The 18,975-nt window shown below is 41.6% G+C and overlaps 1 protein-coding gene across 4 annotated transcripts in view; it reads right to left on the bottom strand.

Annotated features, from left to right (window-relative positions):
* Positions 1-18,975, bottom strand: part of LOC142652216 (zinc-regulated GTPase metalloprotein activator 1B-like) — an 88,833-nt gene that overhangs the window by 29,534 nt on the left and 40,324 nt on the right. For all 4 annotated transcript variants that reach the window (XM_075827826.1, XM_075827835.1, XM_075827816.1 and 1 more), the window contains exons 5-7: positions 16,305-16,396; positions 3,903-3,962; positions 2,289-2,326 (exon numbers count right to left, since the gene is read on the bottom strand). In XM_075827826.1, coding sequence (XP_075683941.1) covers positions 2,289-2,326; positions 3,903-3,962; positions 16,305-16,396 — 190 coding nt within the window. The remainder of the gene's footprint in view (positions 1-2,288; positions 2,327-3,902; positions 3,963-16,304; positions 16,397-18,975) is intronic.

The raw sequence follows: 18,975 nt of genomic DNA, 5'->3' as shown, positions 1-18,975 counted from the left end.
TTGTGAGCCAGGTCTGTGAAGCATGACACTCTTTAAATTGCTCCCTATTGTTCTACTGTCACTGCTTGTATTGGCTTGAAAGAAATCTAGTGATATTCAGCTATTGAGGTCAAGGCGTACAACCAAAGGAATTGAACAAGTTAGCAAATCTACTGTAGGAAAGTGGAAAGTTACTTCTGTCTACGGCAGCTGAGCTTTGAGGATTTCTATTCTGATGACAGAATTCCAATTTAGTCATGACTGATAGTTATAGGATCTGATGGGTTTTAAGAGGCTGACAAGGATGTTCAACTTTAAAGACTCATCTACTACTTATATTATTTTTCCACCTTGGCATTAATTACCGAGCAAACTTGACCATATACATATCTATAGCATTTATTTATATATATATATATATATATATATATATACACACGCACGCACGCACACACACACACACACACGCACGCACACACGCACACACATTCCTCAACATTGAAATTGCAACACCAAGAAGGGCAAGCCGTAAGGTAATGCAAATCGATGAAGTAGCAGGTGTCACTAAGATTTGCAAATGATCACATTTTCAAGCACCGAGCTCCAATCTGTGGCATGTGGGAGGAACATAAAAGACGGATTGAAAACAAAATTTTTTAGCCACATAAAACCTCAAAAATCGCATCAAGTGGTGTGGGATGATTGTGTGATGCCTCCTGTTCTTCGACGTGCCAGTTATCACCACTTGTCGCAAACTAAGAGGGACAGAATCCTTGAACTGAGAGACCTTGGTTTATCACTCCGTCAGATCGCTACGCACCTAGGTCGAGATTTCAGGACTATGCAGCGTTGCGTGTCCTGGAGGTAGGGGGAACAACAACGAACGGTAATGACAGCAAGAGATGCGTGGAGGCGAACCTCTGAATGGATGGATCGTCTGATTGGAAGAATGGAGCATAGTGATCTATTCTGTATTGCAAGTGAAATTGGACACATCCCAAGCCTAGGGCGGCAACTATTGTCGACACAAACCATCAGAAGGTGTTTGCACGACATTGAGCTATGAGCCAGACGTCCAGCTACCTCAGAACACCGCTCTCAAAGGCTATCGTGGTGAACAGCAAGAGAGCAATGGAGGAAGGATGGAGGTCTATCCTCTTTAGCAAAGAGTCCTGTTTTTGTCTCAGATGCAATGATAGCAGGAGATTAGTCTGGAGTCCACGTGGACAACGCCATGAAGAGGCCTTCACAAGGGAACGTCACACCGGTCCTACTCCCAGGATTATGGTGTGGGGTGGCATAATGTACAGTAGCCAAACCCCACTAGTTACTTAGACTAACAGCTCGACGTTATATTGATTTGGTCATGGAACCAGTGGTACTGCAATTTCTCCAAAGCGTCCCAGAAGCCGTTTTTCAACAGGACAACGCCAGGGCGCATATTGCTCATGCTACTGTGAGCAGCCTGGGTGGCCTTTAAATGCTACTATGGCCGGCAGCGTCTCCGGACTTGTCTTCCATCGAGCAACTGTAAAGGGAGCTGCCAGCAGCCAATCTTGATGATTTGCGTGCCCAAGTGCATTCAGCATCGCATAACATTCCTCAGACAACCATTAATAACCTCATTGATAGCATGCCAAGGCGTGTAAGTGCGTGTATTTCTGCGTGTTGCACTCATACTCTATACTGAATAAATCAAGATGTTTGGAATATTTTGTTTCTATTTTTTTATCATTAATTTTTTTTCTTTTGCATGTCATTGACATGTATATGGATCCTTTTCCTTCTTGGTCTTGCAATTTCTATGTTGAGGAGTGTGTATGTATATATATATATATATATATATATATATATATATATATACACACACACATATACATACACGTACTGTAAGCCCACAGCAGGAAAAAGCAGGAAAGTTACTGAAGGGGGTGTATATCTCATGGAGTTTGTTGAAATGGGTGAAATAAGGGAATCCAGGTTTCCTCTGGAATCCTAGTTCACTGTATAGAGACCTCTCCCACCTACGGTTTCAAGGACAGGAAGTAGCTGTAGCTGCTTCTTCCTGTCAGACATCTTAGCTTTCATGTTGCTAATTTCTCCTGGTCACACACACACAGGTACTCCCTCCCCTTTTAGCGCTTGGAACTCAATAACAGTGAGATACTGTAACTTTCCTCTTCCAAACCCCTCACTGTGTATACTGGATTAAATCTATGCCGTAAAGTGTTAAACAAGTTATTTGTCCTTCTTGGACGTATCAGACGGAACAGTTTTCACTAGAACTTGTAGTCCAGAAGGTTACTTACCTGCAGAGCATATTTGGCATCCACCACTGATACAATGCCTGTAGAAAATATATACGTATTTAAATTTGAAAGCAGTTTTATAGCCTGAGCCTAGTTTTGATTCAATAAGGCTCTGTCTACACAGGAGTCACAGCTTTTGATTTTTCAGGAGCCAATTACTTATTTTACTGGATAGAATAGCACAGCATGCCATGAAAGAGCAAAGGAAGTCACATCTGCGGTGGAGGTTCCATTAGGGACCTTCTTTGCAAATTCCGCCAAAAATACCGGAAATAATAGCCGATCAGCTGTTTTGATGAGGGCACTGCACACGTACAAGCGCTGCTTCCCTTTCATTTCCATTACTGCTCCATACTTTGAATCACCGACACACTTGTTGCGGCAGTTCACAGTATTCTCCCATTGAAGTGAATAGGAGAAGGCTGTAAAACTTTGAACTGCCGCTACAAGTTTGACGGCGTTTGACGGCGTTTCACAGTATTGTGCAGCTTGAGCAATGAAGAGGAAGCGGTGCTCGCACAAGTCCCACGGGCCCTTCAAAACAGCTGATCAGCGGGGGTGCCGAGATTAGGACCACCACCGATCAGATACTGATGTCCAGTCCTGAAAATAGACCATCAATTTGCTCTCTCGGAAATACCACTTTAATAGTTGTAAGTATTGTGGATATTTTACAATTTTATGTTTATATTAATAATCTTTATTTATATAGCTGGCCAGATACAACTGATACATATGAATGCTGCCTAATAAATTCTGCTACTAAAGAGCTCTGTAGAGCCATCTAAGCTGTTTTTAGCCTAATCTAATAATCACAATGGAGGAGCTTCTCAGTGTACCTTCAGGTATAGAGAACTATTGATATGTCATAGAGACATGACAGGCTTTCCCATTTTTGAGGGCGCGTGCAATGTGACCCTCCTGATGACAGTCGGCAACACAAGGTAGCCTTTTTGTTCTAGCGATCAGTGGCGGTCACAAGGCATTGACCACTACCAGTGAGGCATGTCTCTATGACATGTCAGAACTAAGTTCTCTATAACTGGAGGTACACTTTAAATAGCAGTACTCTAATATGCACACTTAATATTTGTATATTTTTCCCATGCATTTTTTATTTTTTCATATCATGAAACAAATCCAGCAAGGAAGTTGATAATTATAATGCTGCAATGACATATAGAGGCACTAAGTTACAGGTCTACAGTTGATACTCTGCAGACATACTCGGAGCTTTCCAAAAAGACAAAAACATAGTGGTTCAAGGGGGCATAGATTTTTTTACTCCTCAACCTTGCAGAGCCAGCATTGTTGGGGGACAAAACTCAGGGGGGACTACAAGATCTCTGTAATAACCCTTCAAGCAGTCCAGATCTCAGCTTCCAGAAACTCTGTGAGAACCAATATTGAGGACGGAGTCGGTAAAGTCTGCTTATATCCAGTCAAAGTGGACTAATGTCATGTATTTGTGAATCTATGAAATGAGTGTAATCTACAAAACTATATATCAATACACTCACAGCAAAAACGCATAGGTTACATAAGGTTACACACAAAAAAACTTAGAAGCACGGTCATGTTCCCAATGGATCTTACAAGCCATACTGCACTTACCATCTAAGTAGATGTCACTCCCTAGCGCAGCATCAACCCAGAACATTGAAGCGACAGCACCTAAGAACACAGCAAATATAAATCAAACTCATTTATTGCGCAAATGGACTGTCATATTCTATTTCATTTGGTTTCCCTATAATATGATATCATAGTCACATCATGTCTGCTGACTAATAGCTTAGGCTTATGGTTAAAGTTCGGCACATACCCATGACAATGTTCAATGTATGCGCCAAACTTAAAGCTCCGACTTATGCAACTGTATGACAGAGGTCGCCTATACGTCACCAAAACTTTTCCATGTTGAAAAATGTAAATAACGCGGTATGTATTTCTTTTAGCAGGATGCCTCCAAGTTAAAAAGTGTAGTCAACTATGCTTTTAAATACAGTTTAAGAAAAAAAAAAGTATGCCTACGCAAACGTATGCAAAAGGGACACTATTTTGGCATACATCAGGGGAATTGTGAATAAAGCCTTATGCTGATCACTTAACTCTTGTTTAGAGGGCATGTGCGACATTTAGAATCTTCTTGCATGACAGTCCCTGAGCTAGGACCCTCAGGAGCACCATGCTCTTCTAGCTTAACTATTAATTTTCCATATGTCTACGAAATGCTGAAGGCAAAATGAGGGTGCAATGTCAATGCTTATGGACTCCCACAACTCATGTTATCTTCTGATGCTTAAAGAGGCTCTGTCACCAGATTTTGCAACCCCTATCTGCTATTGCAGTAGATAGGCGCTGCAATGTAGATTACAGTAACGTTTTTATTTTTAAAAAACGAGCATTTTTGGCCAAGTTATGACCATTTTTGTAGTTATGCAAATGAGGCTTGCAAAAGTCCAAGTGGGTGTGTTTAAAAGTAAAAGTCCAAGTGGGCATGTATTATGTGCGTACATCGGGGCGTTTTTAATACTTTTACTAGCTGGGCGTTCTGATGAGAAGTATCATCCACTTCTCTTCAGAACGCCCAGCTTCTGGCAGATCACGCTGTGACGTCACTCACAGGTCCTGCATCGTGTCAGACGAGCGAGGACACATCGGCACCAGAGGCTACAGATGATTCTGCAGCAGCATCGGCGTTTGCAGGTAAGTAGCTACATCGACTTACCTGCTAACGCCGATGCTGCTGCAGAATCAACTGAAGCCTCTGGTGCCGATGTGTCCTCGCTCGTCTGACACGATGCAGGACCTGTGAGTGACGTCACAGAGTGATCTGGCAGAAGCTGGGCGTTCTGAAGAGAAGTGGATGATACTTCTCATCAGAACGCCCAGCTAGTAAAAGTAGTAAAAACGCCCCGATGTACGCACATAATACACGCCCACTTGGACTTTTACTTTTAAACACACCCACTTGGACTTTTGCAAGCCTCATTTGCATAACTACAAAAATGGTCATAACTTGGCCAAAAATGCTCGTTTTTTAAAAATAAAAACGTTACTGTAATCTACATTGCAGCGCCTATCTGCTGCAATAGCAGATAGGGGTTGCAAAATCTGGTGACAGAGCCTCTTTAAAGGTGCACATATGCTATAATGGCTGAAGTAATTGTCAGAGATCAATAAGCCATAATAAAAGAAAAAAAAACTGTAAAAACTATTGTAATTCATTGCAATTTTTTTTTACACTCATGCTATTTGCTAAGCAGCAGTCTAAATATATTTTGACTGGTGTTGTCCATCAAAGGCTGGTGGCACATACTGATACAAGCCACCAGAACTTCCACGCCCAACTACAAGAGAGAAGCACCAAGTGATTAAAGTGTCCATTCGGTTTTAGGACAAAATTCTAAATATGATGGTGTATATGGAGTAATATTATCTGGTGCCCTCCAGTTGTGCCCCTCTGCAGTGGTTCCGCCGTTTTAGGGTCCCCTCTGTCTCAAAATGGCTGCAGCTCTTCTTCTGTTCACGGATTGGGCACAACTGCTCACGTGAGCAGCTCTGACCAATCCGAGAAAAGTGAGAGTGTCTCAGACTCGTAGTCGAAGAAGCGCTGGAGTCATTTTGGGACAGCACAGAGGGGACCCTAAAATAGCAGATCCACAGCAGAGGGGCACAACTGTAGGGCACCAGGTAATATTACTCTATATATATACCATATTTAAAATGTTGTCCCAGGACTGGAGGGTCGCTTTAAATGCTTTGCTTTTGAGGTGCTAGAACAGAAGAACACTGGGGCAGATTTGTGCACTTTGGCTTGTTTCAAGCCACACCTATTGTCTAGACACCTTTTAAAACAGTAGCGCAATAGGCGTCTAAAACAAATAATTGATCTGGTACAAGGCATATATGCCAGTTTAGCTTAAACGCCCTTACTATTTTTCCCATTAAAACATTAATTTTATTTGATAATTCTTGCTAAATGACATCTGAAACATGCTACTATATGTCTACAGCAAAGACCGTGTGGTCTTATTTGACAGATTTTTTCTAAAGCCACACTCACCCGAGCTTTGATTCCAGAATGCAAATACATAGCATTTTACATGTGAAACCCAATTTATCTAATACACAATATTGGACCCTTAAGCATCATTTAATAAGCTTAGCTCTCAAAGCTCTGAGTGACAGCTGCCTCTTTAGGACTCTTGTAAATAATAAAACTCTGCCATTTGTATTTAAATAACCTGCTCTAAGATGTCTCTCTGCAGCAACATCACTGGGAGAGAAACACTGACAGCACAGATAGCCATTGCGCTTTCCGAAAAGAATCACAAACACGTGCATGTCAGGCCTGTCCAAACAGATGAGAGGCATTGGTAACAGGGCTCGCTGAGGCGTCTGGAGCCGTCTCTCTGACATGATCGCATGTGGTCCTCCAACCATCACTTTGTGTCAACATAGTATTACCTGTCATCTGCTTGAGCAGCTTCCTACAAGGACTACAGAACCTCATTGTGTTCTGATACCAATTGATTTCTGTCCCAAAAAGCTTAATTGTTTTCCAATTTGGCTTAAATGGGCTTTACAAGTAACGGGGGCGAAATCAATGTCTTTTCCTTTAAAAGAAATTACTGTAGCATGACAATTATTTGGCTAGGAACCTGTATGACACTGTTGTGAATGAGAAATAACAGAAATGCCAATGAGAATTGATTCCTAGTGACAAGAGGATATCCAGCTCTTTAATTTTAAATACAAATATCACCATAAAAGGTACAATTAAGGCTGCATTACATTATAATAATAGCCTAAAAAGGCGATATAAAGTCCTTTTTCACTAACCTGCACAGTGAAGGAATGATGGATTAAACACTGTCAATTTGGTTAAGCAAAGTTAATAATAAGAATAAAATGACAGCTGACAATTTTTCCATATGATAAAATTTTTTCCTAGCAAACATAAAAAAATCCTGCCTCCTTGACCTGTTTCAGAATACACAAACCAAGCTTTGGGTGCGTATTCCGTAAGGCCTGTGACCCCAGACTAGGTCACTTTGGCAGGACTTCACTCCTCTGGAGCCGCCGCCTCCGTTATACATTCCACAGGACCATTGTTCCCAATTACTGAAAACCCTTCCTTACCCTTCCCTCTAGGGCTCTCCCAATATTACTTTCTAGGCAGTACAAAACAGCATTCCATTCGTTTTGTCCAAGTCCTTTCAGATGGAAATTTACTGCCCCCTCTTCCATCGGGTACCTACCCCCTGTAACCTATATAAATTTGCCCAACTACAACATTTTTATTCCACCACCAAATAGCATACAAACTTACATCATAACCGCACTGCCTCCAAACACGTGTGCTTATCATCCTCCTACCAACACGTGGTCTCGGCCGAGTATAAGTTCTTGATTTCACAACGCACTCAAAACCTCCCTCCATTCTGTGGAGCCTGGAAGACTGGACTGGGTAAACAAATCACTGCTGCCCAGTGGGCCAAGTGTTTTTGTTTATCTCATAAAGTTATAGCCTATCAAGTCCAATAGACAAACTTTAACATTTTGTTTTGTTGGCATTGATTACCAGCAGCCGTTCAAAGTTGGTATCCCTCAGTCCCTGACCTGCTGGCGCTGTGGCACGGCAGGTAGCACCAGGTCACATATTTGGTGGGGCTGCCCTGCCCCAAAAATATTTTTGGTCTGCTATTCCCCAAATAAGATTGATTAATAGGGGAAGGAGACGAGAGGAAAAGTGTGTGGTCTCATGTTATTAAGATAATATATAACTTTTATTGGTTTCATTTAAAATAAATAAATTATAATAAAAATCCAATTGGTACAATTGGGTATGTGTGAGTGACCCCTAAGCTCACACTCCCCTATGGGCAAAGAAAAAGTGTAGCATGTAATGTGTTACAGAGTGGGAGCAGTCTACACTAGAAACAGCGTGTAGACGCTGAGACTAGAAGCCGCCTGGATGGCAGCGCTGCCGGAGTAAAATCCAGACAGTGCAGTCTCCCGCAGCGGCGCTCCACGAGGATAGCAGTAGAGCGGCAGTGTAGGAGATGCCGTCCAGAGTATAGAGCCAATACAAGCGAGGTCTCCTCGCTGTGCTGTACCAGTGACGGCTTACAGTAAAGCCCTGGTGCTGTGCAGCCTGCGTGTCCGGAACTACACTGGACAAGGCGATCATCTGCAGCGGCGCCCCAAGTGAGTCACACTGGGGCAGCGATGCAGGAGAGGCTGTCCGGTGTGAGATACCGGAGGGATTATCCTCCAAAGTAAGGTAGGAGGATGAAGTGGAGCGCTGAGTTATACTCCACTGCTAGACTAAGCCCAGCGAGGTTTGCTGTAAGATCGCGAGACCTTGATGGCTTACGTCCAGAACAGCGTGTAGCTTATCCGGATATTACAAGTAACTGGCTACGTCAACACTGTCTGAATTATAATGGACTGTAAATAGTAATAGGCTCTATTATTGCACCTAGGATGGTTTAAAAAAACTAAGCACCCGACGCACTTCTAGGGGTGGGGGAACCGCCATTACACGGACCAATAAATAGGGTCATACAGTGAGAGGAATGAAGATGCGGCACTCACCCGTTTTGGCTCTTAAACTTTATTTTGTTGTGACATCTAGCAAGAATAAAAAGCGTTAAAGAGAGGACATAGCAGATTGCAGGTTACAGCCTGTTTCGCGCTTGGAATAGCGCGTCTTCTGACCTGCCTATGAGAACCAGACAGAGGCCGGTCCTCATAAGCTTCCTGTCAGTGTGACTCTCAGCGTCACACTGACAGTTTATAATATGTTACACTACCTAGGTAGTGTAATGTATTATAGCAGCGATCAGTGCTGCCAGTCTTCAAGTAAAACAAGTAAAAAGTTTAAAAAAAGTAATAAATTTTTTTATAAAAGTGTAAAAACAAGTTATAAGCTACAAAAACAAAGAATGTTTTTTTTCCTATAATAAGTCTTTTATTATAGGAAAAAAATGAAAATGTTAAAAAAGTACACATATTTGGTATCATGGCATTCATAACGACCCAAACTATGAAACTATAATATTATTTTTCCAACACGGTAAACACCGCAAAAAAAATCACTATTGTTTGGTCATCAACCCTCCCAAAATATAGAATAAAAAGTGATCAAAAAGTTGAATGAACCCCAAAACAGTACCAATAAAAACTACAACCCGTCCCGCAAAAAAACAAGCCCTTACACAGCATTTTTGACTGAAAAATAAGAAAGTTATGGCTCTCAGAATACGGTGACACAGAAAATAAATAATTGTATCGAAAAGTGTTTTTATTGCGCAAATGCCACAAAACATAAGCGTGCCCAAACACCAGCTTGCGTCCACATATATGATATTTTATATCCGGGAGAACCCGCTCAACATTGTATGAGGTATTTGTCTTCAGTAGCACAAACTGGGCATAACATATTGTGCATTAAAATGGTATAACAGTGGAAAATTTTAATTTTCACTTTGCACCATCCGCTGCGCATTAACGCCCTCGCGCGCCACAACTTAATAGCATGCGGGGGGGTTATATATGAAGCGGGCTCGTGCGCTGCGCCTGCTCCATATTCTGCAGGTGTCAGTTGTGTATTACAGCTGACACCCGGGACTAACGGACAGGAACAGCGATCGCGCTGTTACAGGAGCCTGTAAAAATGATATTATACTGCAATACATTAGTACTGCAGTGTATTGTACCAGCGACCTAATGATCGCTCGTTCCAGTCCCCTAAAGGGACTTTTGGGAGGTTTCCACTGTTTTGGTACCTCAGGGGCTTTGCAAATGCGACATGACACACGAAAACCATTCCAGCTAAATTTGAGCTCCAAAAGCCAAATATTGTTCCTTCCCGCAGAAGAAATGCCTCCCGATCTGACCCCCTTAGACTTTTATCTTTGGGGTCATCTGAAGGCAATTGTCTATGCTGTGAAGATACGAGATGTGCAGCAACTGAAACTACGGATACTGGAAGCCTGTGCTAGCATTTCTTCTGCGGTGTTGCTATCAGTGTGTGAAGAGTGGGAGTAGAGGGTTGCATTGACAATCCAACACAATGGGCAGCACTTTGAACACATTTTATAAGTGGTCAGAAACTTGTAAATAACTCATGAAAGAATAAAGTAACGTTAAAACCAAGCACACCATTGTTTTTCTTGTGAAATTCTCGATGAGTTTGATGTGTCACATGACCCTCTTCCCATTGAAAAATCTAAAGTTGGATACAAAATGGCCGACTTCAAAATGGCCACCATGGTCAACACCCAGCTTGAAAAGTTTCCCCTCTCCCATATACTAATGTGTCACAAACAGGAAGTTAATATCACCAACCATTCCCATTTTATTTAGGTGTATCCATATAAATGGCCCACCCTGTAGTATAATACTTTGTCTAAAAGAAATCAGGGTCTTTTTTATGGCTAAATTTCTCAAACAAGAGTCTCCTTCGATTAAATGCCAGTGTCTGAAGATCGCGTCTTTTATTATTGGGGCTTGACAAGTATGTTTAAATGTAAAGATGAATCTCTGTTCCTCACTAGTTATATTGTTTCTTTTTTTTTTTATTTCTTGTTTTTAATAGATCACTTTGATTTTTCATAAAGGCAGTATTCATTGCTTTGTCCACTATAAGGCTGGATTCACACGACCATGTTACGTCCGTAATGGACGGAACATATTTCGGCCGCTAATCCCGGACCGAACACCGTGCTGGGAGCCGGGCTCCTAGCATCATAGTTATGTACAATGCTAGGAGTCCCTGCCTCTCCGTGGAACTACTGTCCCATGCTGAAAACATGATTACAGTACGAGACAGTTGTCCGGCAGCGAGGCAGGGACTCCTAGCATCGTACATAACTATGATGCTAGGAGCCCGGCTCCCAGCACGGTGTTCGGTCCGGGATTAGCGGCCGAAATACGTTCCGTCCATTACGGACGTAACATGGTCGTGTGAATCCAGCCTAAGAGGTCGAAAGCCACTTTCCAACAGGCATTTTTTTTAAAACATTTGTAACAGTTAAATATTTACCTAGGGCACTCTGATCACTCTCCCTTATTATTAGTCATATCTTTGTCTCGAGGTTCTCAAAATAATAGGACATTGTGGAGGTTGAATGCCTTCTGGTTAACTATTATAAAAGTATCTGATGTGCTTAAGGTATTGACTGATTACTTTTCGGAAAACGTGGGCACGGCAAATACAGGAATGGTATGGAATGCTATGAAAGCTACGCTGAGAGGGTGTTTGATTCAGTTGATAAGCAGGGTCAATTGGAAAACTAGAAGGTTGGGTGAAACTCTTAGATAGGGTGCAACAGACTGAGGCATCTCATGTTATGGATAACTCCACTACATCTTTGGCCAATTGGCAGGAGGATCAGGAACTACTGAAAACTCATTTATTGGAAGTAGCTGCAAATAAGAGGATGTTTCAGAAACATCGTTCTTATGCGGAGGGGGAGAAAGCGGGACATATGCTTGCTATGGTTGCGAGAGCACAGTATGGCCAAACATATATTGCAACAATACGAAACACTGATGGGATTCTGGTATCTGGTAATGCAGAGATAGCAGATGTGTTACAATCTTATGCTTCTCTATATAGTTCACATGGTCATGTGTCTGAGGCACAACTTGAGACATACTTATCTGGTATCTCATTGCCACTTCTGTCCTCTATTGATAGAGAATTTTTGGAAACCCTTACAGTTGGAGAAATTGCAGGAGGCGGTAGCATCTCTAGCTAATAATAAGGCTCCGGGGTGGGATGGTCTTCTGGTGGAAATTTTTAAAAAATTGGATGACATACTTTTGCCGCATCTTCTGGATGTTTTTTCGTCGGCGGTTAGAGACCAGGGTTTACCTGACACTAAGAGAGGTAGTGATCGTGGTTCTTTTGAAACCTGGTAAAGATACTTTGCTTGCTGAATCTTATAGACCGAAAATCACTAATGCCATAGCCGTTCGCCTCTCTAAGATCATCACGACGGTAATACATTCTGATCAAACTGGCTTTATGCCTAATAGGTCTACAGCTATAAATCTTAGGCGGCTATTTTTGAATTTAGACCGTGTGGAATGGGCGTATTTATGGGCAGTACTTAGGAAGATGGGCTTTGAGGACTCATTTATCTCATGGATTAGGATGCGGTATGATAGACCTGTGGCTAGACTTCAGGTGAATAACTTTCTGACTGATACATTTCCATTGGTTAGAGGTACATGGCAGGGTTGCCCGCTTTCTCCACTGCTCTTTGCCATAGATATTGAGCCGTTGGCAGTTTTGATCCGGGGTTCGGTACATATTGCTGGGTTTCGTCATGGGGAACAAGAGGATAAATTGGCTTTGTACGCTGATGACATGTTACTGTTTTTGGAAGATGATGCTGCCTCCTTGGATGCCGCCATGTCTGTAATTGGAGAGTTTGGTTAATTCTCGGGATTGACCATTAATTGGTCCAAGTCCGTTCTGATGCGGGTGGATGATAGGCACGCACAGGTGACATGTGAAGATCTCCCTTTGAAGTGTGTTACTTCCTTTAAATATCTAGGTGTGGAAATATCCATGAAAATGGAGGATTTTCAAAAATTTTATTTGACTCCCTTACTGGCCAGGTTTAAACTTAAGCTAGACGTGTGGCGTAAATTATATCTCTCAGTCATCAGCAGGTGCAAATGATATGGATGCCTCAGTTCTATCTTCTACACAATGCACCTATATGGTTACCACGTAGTTTTTGTTTTTTTTATAAGGTAAACGTGTTATTTCGATCTCTCGTTTGGAATACGGGGCATGCACGCATATAGTTGGAAACTTTGCAAAGAGATAAGACAGACGGAGGTCTGGCGGTTCCTAATCCTAGATTATACTATTTGGCTTCTCAGCTGCAGCATCTAAGAGGTTGGGATATTGATGACTCAGTTAATTCCATCAAGCTGATGTTACAACAATTCTTAGGTTCGGATTCACTGTACGAGGCGTTGGAGGCACATAAATTTAAACAGAATACTAAAAAATAGCCAACATTATATTTGATGCACATACTATGGTGGTGTGTTAGGAATATGCAATGTATTACGGGATGTACGCAGTATACAGCTATTTGGGATATGCCCTGGTTGTCTCATCTGAATGCCCTAACAGATTTTGCTTTGTGGAAGAACAAAGGCGTCCGTATTATAAAACAGTTGTTGGAAAATCAAGAACTAAAGTTATTCTCATGTCTGCAGTCAGAATTTGGTCTCCCTCATACTCCATTTTATAAATACCTTTAGCTTCGACACGCGTACGGAATTGAGAGTAGGAATACTGATGCCACAGTAATGGACAATGTCCTGATAGGAGTTATTAGTATGGCTAGTCACACTTCTGGCCTTATATCTCGTCTATACAGAGGTCTTTTGATGAGATTTATAGATGGATTTCCGTCTGTGTTGAGGAGTAAATGGGAAAGAGATCTTTTATCGGGTATTCCTAGATTATCCATGAATGAGGCACACCGTATCTCTCATTTATTTCTGATACATCGGGTTTATAGAACACCAGTGTTTGACTGAAATTGGGTTTAGGGACTCCTCAGATTGTCCCAGATGTGGTGGGGAACCGGGCACGTTGATACACATGATGTGGCAACGTATACAGCTGCGTCAGTTTTGGTCTGAGGTAGTGAACCTTATGTCTTCGGTGTATCAGGTATTGGTAGATTTCACTCCATTTGTTTGTGTTTTGGGGTACGTGGAGGATATTTCTGTCTCTGAGCATGTCACCCTGGCTGTTGCCCGTATGTTGTATTTAGCTAGGAAGTTTATTGCACAACATTGGCTGGATGATAGACTTCCTACATTGTCAGAATTTTGTAATAATGTAAATTGGCTAACGCGTATAGAAAAACATATTTATACGTCTGGGAATGCTAAACACACGTTTGATGAAATATGGTCTCCTTGGGTTTTGAGACAGGGCCTGAATTTGTTGCCTGATGCTGTAGCTGAGACATGTTCTGGACCGTAATAGCTTTCTAGTATATATGTGCTGCTTAATGTAGCTTGAGTGGCCTATGTGGGAGTTTGGTAATAATTATATTTATGTATTATGGAATTGTACATGCTATGCAATATTTTCGATATTTCTATATGTCACAATACTGTGTACTCATGTTCATATTTGCTCTGGAAGATGGGGGAGGGGGGATTGTGTCTTTGGGATGTTGTGTTGTATCACAAATGTTTTTTTTAAATAAAAAATTACTTGATTAAAAAAAAAAAGATTTAAGACAGATATTCCGAGGCATAGATGGTCTCGAATAGTGACTATGTACAAGAAAATCCAGCAGATTTTTACCTCTGCGGTACGTGACACTAGGAGTATTTGAAATTGTATCCCTAAGGTCCAGATCAGCAAGAACAATAGGCCAGTGTTTTTGTAATATCTTAGAGACCTGAGAAGAACCTGCATCAAAGGTTCCTATGCACCTTACACATGGAAGAAGGCTTGAGACTCTTACCATACAAAAGTTATTTTCTGTCAGTCTGGCCCTGGCATAGGCCTTGTGTAAGCTCTTTTTAGGGTATCGTCGAGCCATGAACTTTTGATAAAGACTGTCCCATTCAAGTTGAAAGGATTGGACATCAGAGCAATTTCTCTTGGTCCTTAGATATTGTCCTATGGGAATTGCCTTCTTTATTGCCGGTGGATGGAAACTTTCCCAATGTAAAAATCTACGCAGACATTTTTCGTAAGGCTACAGCTACAAATAGCTTTTTACATTGGGAAAGTTTCCATCCACCGGCAATAAAGAAGGGAATTCCCATAGGACAATATCTAAGGACCAAAAGAAATTGCTCTGATGACCAATCCTTTCAACTTGAATGGAACAGTCTTTATCAAAAGTTCTTGGCTCGAGGATACCACACGTATCTATTAAAATTCTACACTTAGATTCCTATCTTCTTTTATTATGGATATTATTCTCTTCTCGGCGACTGAGCCTCTGGGCATGCGCAATACACTTAGCTCCTTAGATGACTAAGTATCCTAGCTATCTCGCAAATAGACGTTGGATACTATTCTCCCTTAGTCTTAACCTCTACTCTGCACTTGTTATACATTTTCCCAGCGCATGCGCAATATTCTTATCGTGAAAATTTTTCTCTGGCGTCTCTATACTTAGACGCTGACTCGTCTTTTCCTTACTTGTGTGCATGCGCCATCTCTAACTAAGGACCTTGTACTTGACCATTTTTTTTAGTAAGGGGCTCGACCGCCGCTTACAATTACGATTAGCTAACTATACGGACACACCCTTGTGTTCGTCATTGCAAGTATGTATATGTAGCAAAACATGTCGGGGGGGTTATTATTTTTAATACAATGCTCAGCCGCTAGATACAATTGCCTTTATTAGTTAGTGGAGATTCAGCGTTCTTGAGCCGCTGACTCCAATTGAATATACTGCTCTAGATAAAATTGTGCTATTGATAGCTATCTCACAGGCAACTTGCCTTCTAGCAGCAGGCATTGCTCATTTTAATAATTGTGGTTAGTTTATTTGATTACTATAGCATTAATATGTTGTTTTTATTTTATTCATCATCGATCATAGGTAGTTGGCAAGTTAGGGCTACCTTTGTCTTCGGGCATTTAGTTATTACCTAGCACTGCAGCCCCTTTGTTGCAGGCATTGTGGTGACCCCAGAGGTCAGACCCCTATCAATTAGAAAATTATGAAAAATCCTAGCATTATGCCATCATTATCAATGGTTGTAAAACCCCTATAAGTTTTTATGCTACTTGGAAGAGAGGGGTCAGGAAAAGTAGCAAGGAGTCAACCTATTTATATTTTGCTTCTTTTCAGTCAAGACAAAGAGAAATCCTGTATTGGACAGAAGTATTTTACATTGTTGAATGAGAAACCTGACCATATACTACGGCTGTTTTATATATGCGCTTACATACAAGTAAATAAATTCAAAGATGAACTTGGTTACCTGGATCTGCTAAACCTGTGGTTTCCAGCAGTATGTAGTCAAACTTTCCTTTTTTCTGCATTAGATTTTCTATTGCTTTTAGTCCATTGTCCCTTAAATAAAAATGAATAAAAGTTTGTAGATTATTAACCAACAGTAAAACAATGAATCTTGATCACAAATGTGAATGCAAAAGAGGTTGGTGCAGAATAAAACAGGCTCTTTAACCCCTTCCCGCTCCTTGACGTACTATTACGTCATGGCAGCTGTATCGTTCGCGCTCCATGCCGTAATAGTACGTCTCGGGAGTAACGGCCGTTTCGGCCGTCCTCCCGACACATACAGGAGCTGTGACGCTGCTGTCTTGTTCAGCAGCTGTCACAGCTCCTACAACGGGGACCGATCGCTGTGTCCCCGCTGATTAACCCCTTAAAAGCCGCGTTCTATAGAGATCGCGGCTTTTTAGGGGTTAAGCTGCCATCGCCGGCCTGCTACGCGACAGCGGCCGGCGATGGTGACTATGGCAACCGGACACCAAACAATGGCGTCCGGCTATGCCATAGACGGAAGCCTAGTGGGTCCTGACAACGTCAGGACCCACTATGCTTGCTGTCAGTGAGTAGCTGACAGTTCTAATACACTGCACTACGCATGTAGTGCAGTGTATTAGAATAGCGATCAGGGCCTCCTGCCCTCATGTCCCCTAGTGGGACAAAGTAATAAAGTAAAAAAAAAGTTAAAAAAAGATGTGTAAAAATAAGAAAATAAAAGATTTAAAAGTAAAAATCCCCCTTTTTACCTTATCAGTCATTTATTATTAATAAAAATATATAAACAAACAAATAAACTATACATAATTGGTATCGCCGCGTCCGTAACGGCCTGAGCTACAAAATTATTTCATTATTTATCCTGCACGGTGAACGCCGTAAAATAAAATAATAATAAACCGAACCACAATCACAATTCTTTGGTCACTTCACCTCCCAAAAAATGGAATAAAAAGAGATCAAAAAGTCGCATGTACCTAAAAATGGTACTGATCGAAACTACAGTTCGTTACGCAAAAAATAAGTCCTCGCACGGCTTTATTGATTGAAAAATAAAAAAGTTCTGGCTCTTAGAATAAGGTAACACAAAAAGTGAATGATTGTTTACAAAACGTATTTTATTGTGCAAACGCCATAAGACATAAAAAAAAACTATAAACATCTGGTATCGCCGTGATCGTATCGCCCCGCAGAATAAAGTGAACATGTCAATTATAGCGCACGGTGAACGCCGTAAAAAAAACGAAAAAAAAAAACAATCGTACAATTGCTGTTTTTTAGTCACCACGCCACCTAAAAATAGAATAAAAACTGATCAAAAAGCCGCATGCACCCCATGAAAACTACAATGGATTCCTCAAGGGGTCTAGTTTCCAAATTGGGGTCACTTTTGGGGGGTTTCCACTGTTTTGGCACCACAAGACCTCTTCAAACCGGACATGGTGCCTAATAAAAAGGAGGTCTTATAATCCACTAGGTGCTCCTTTGCTTCGGAGGCCGGTGCTTCAGTCCATTACCGCCCGAGGGCCACATGTGGGATATTTCTCAAAACTGCAGAATCCGGGCAATAAATATTAAGTTGCGTTTCTCTGATAAATCCTTTTGTGTTATAAAAAAAAATGGTATAAAGAGGATTTTCTGACAAAAAAAAATATGTAAATTTCACCTCTACTTTGCTCTAAATTTTTGTGCAACACCTAAAGGGTTCATAACCTTTCTAAATGCTGTTGTGAATACTTTGAGGGGTCTAGTTTCTAAAATGGGGTATTTGATAGGGGTTTCTAATATATGGGCCCCTCAAAGCAACTTCAGAACTGAACTGGAACCTAAAAAAATAAATAAATGAGGCAATACTTCGCTTCTCACATTATACTGATAATGAGCCGTGCCCACCCCGAGATGACCCCAGTTTTGACCGTTTGTATAAACGGAGACCCCTATTAGACCGTTCCAGTGCCCGGTTTTCCCAAGCATACACCCCCGAGAAGTGTATTTCTATTGATGAGTCCCTGGTACATTTTAAAGGGAGGGTTCAATTCCGCGAGTACCTGCCGGGTAAGAGGGCAAGGTATGGCGTGAAGATGTATAAGCTGTGAGAGTGCATCAGGGTATAACTACAGGTTTAGGATATATGAAGGAAAGGCCACCCCCAAACCAGACTGCATCCTGGACTACAATAAGTACATGGGAGGGATGGACTTGTAAGATCAAGCCCTGAAGCCCTACAGCGCTATGCGGTGTGGTATAAGAAGCTGGCCGGGCACATCATACAGATGGCTTTGTACAATGCGTACATGCTACGTCGATGTGCAGGCCAGACGGGAACTTTCCTGGAATTTCAAGAGGTGATTATCAAGAACCTAATCTTTAGGGACCAAGAAGGGGGGGCACCCAGTACTTCTGGAAGCGAGCCCACACGCATCGTACCAGGGCAACACTTTCCAGGAGAAGTTCCCCAAACTGGCAAGAAGGGAAAAAGTCAAAAGAGGTGCAAAGTCTGCTATAAGAGGGCGATAATGGATGACACAATATATCAATGTGACACGTGTCCCGAATAACCAGAGCTCTGTATGAAAGTGTTTTAAAATTTATCATACATCCCTTGGTTTATAATTTACCCCAATTTTACTTACCCTGATGCA

This window comes from Rhinoderma darwinii, chromosome 1, assembly GCF_050947455.1.
Source record: "Rhinoderma darwinii isolate aRhiDar2 chromosome 1, aRhiDar2.hap1, whole genome shotgun sequence".
Lineage (NCBI taxonomy): Eukaryota > Metazoa > Chordata > Amphibia > Anura > Rhinodermatidae > Rhinoderma > Rhinoderma darwinii.
The sequence above is the reverse complement of the archived record's forward strand: the minus strand, read 5'-3'. Positions and strand labels throughout refer to the sequence as shown.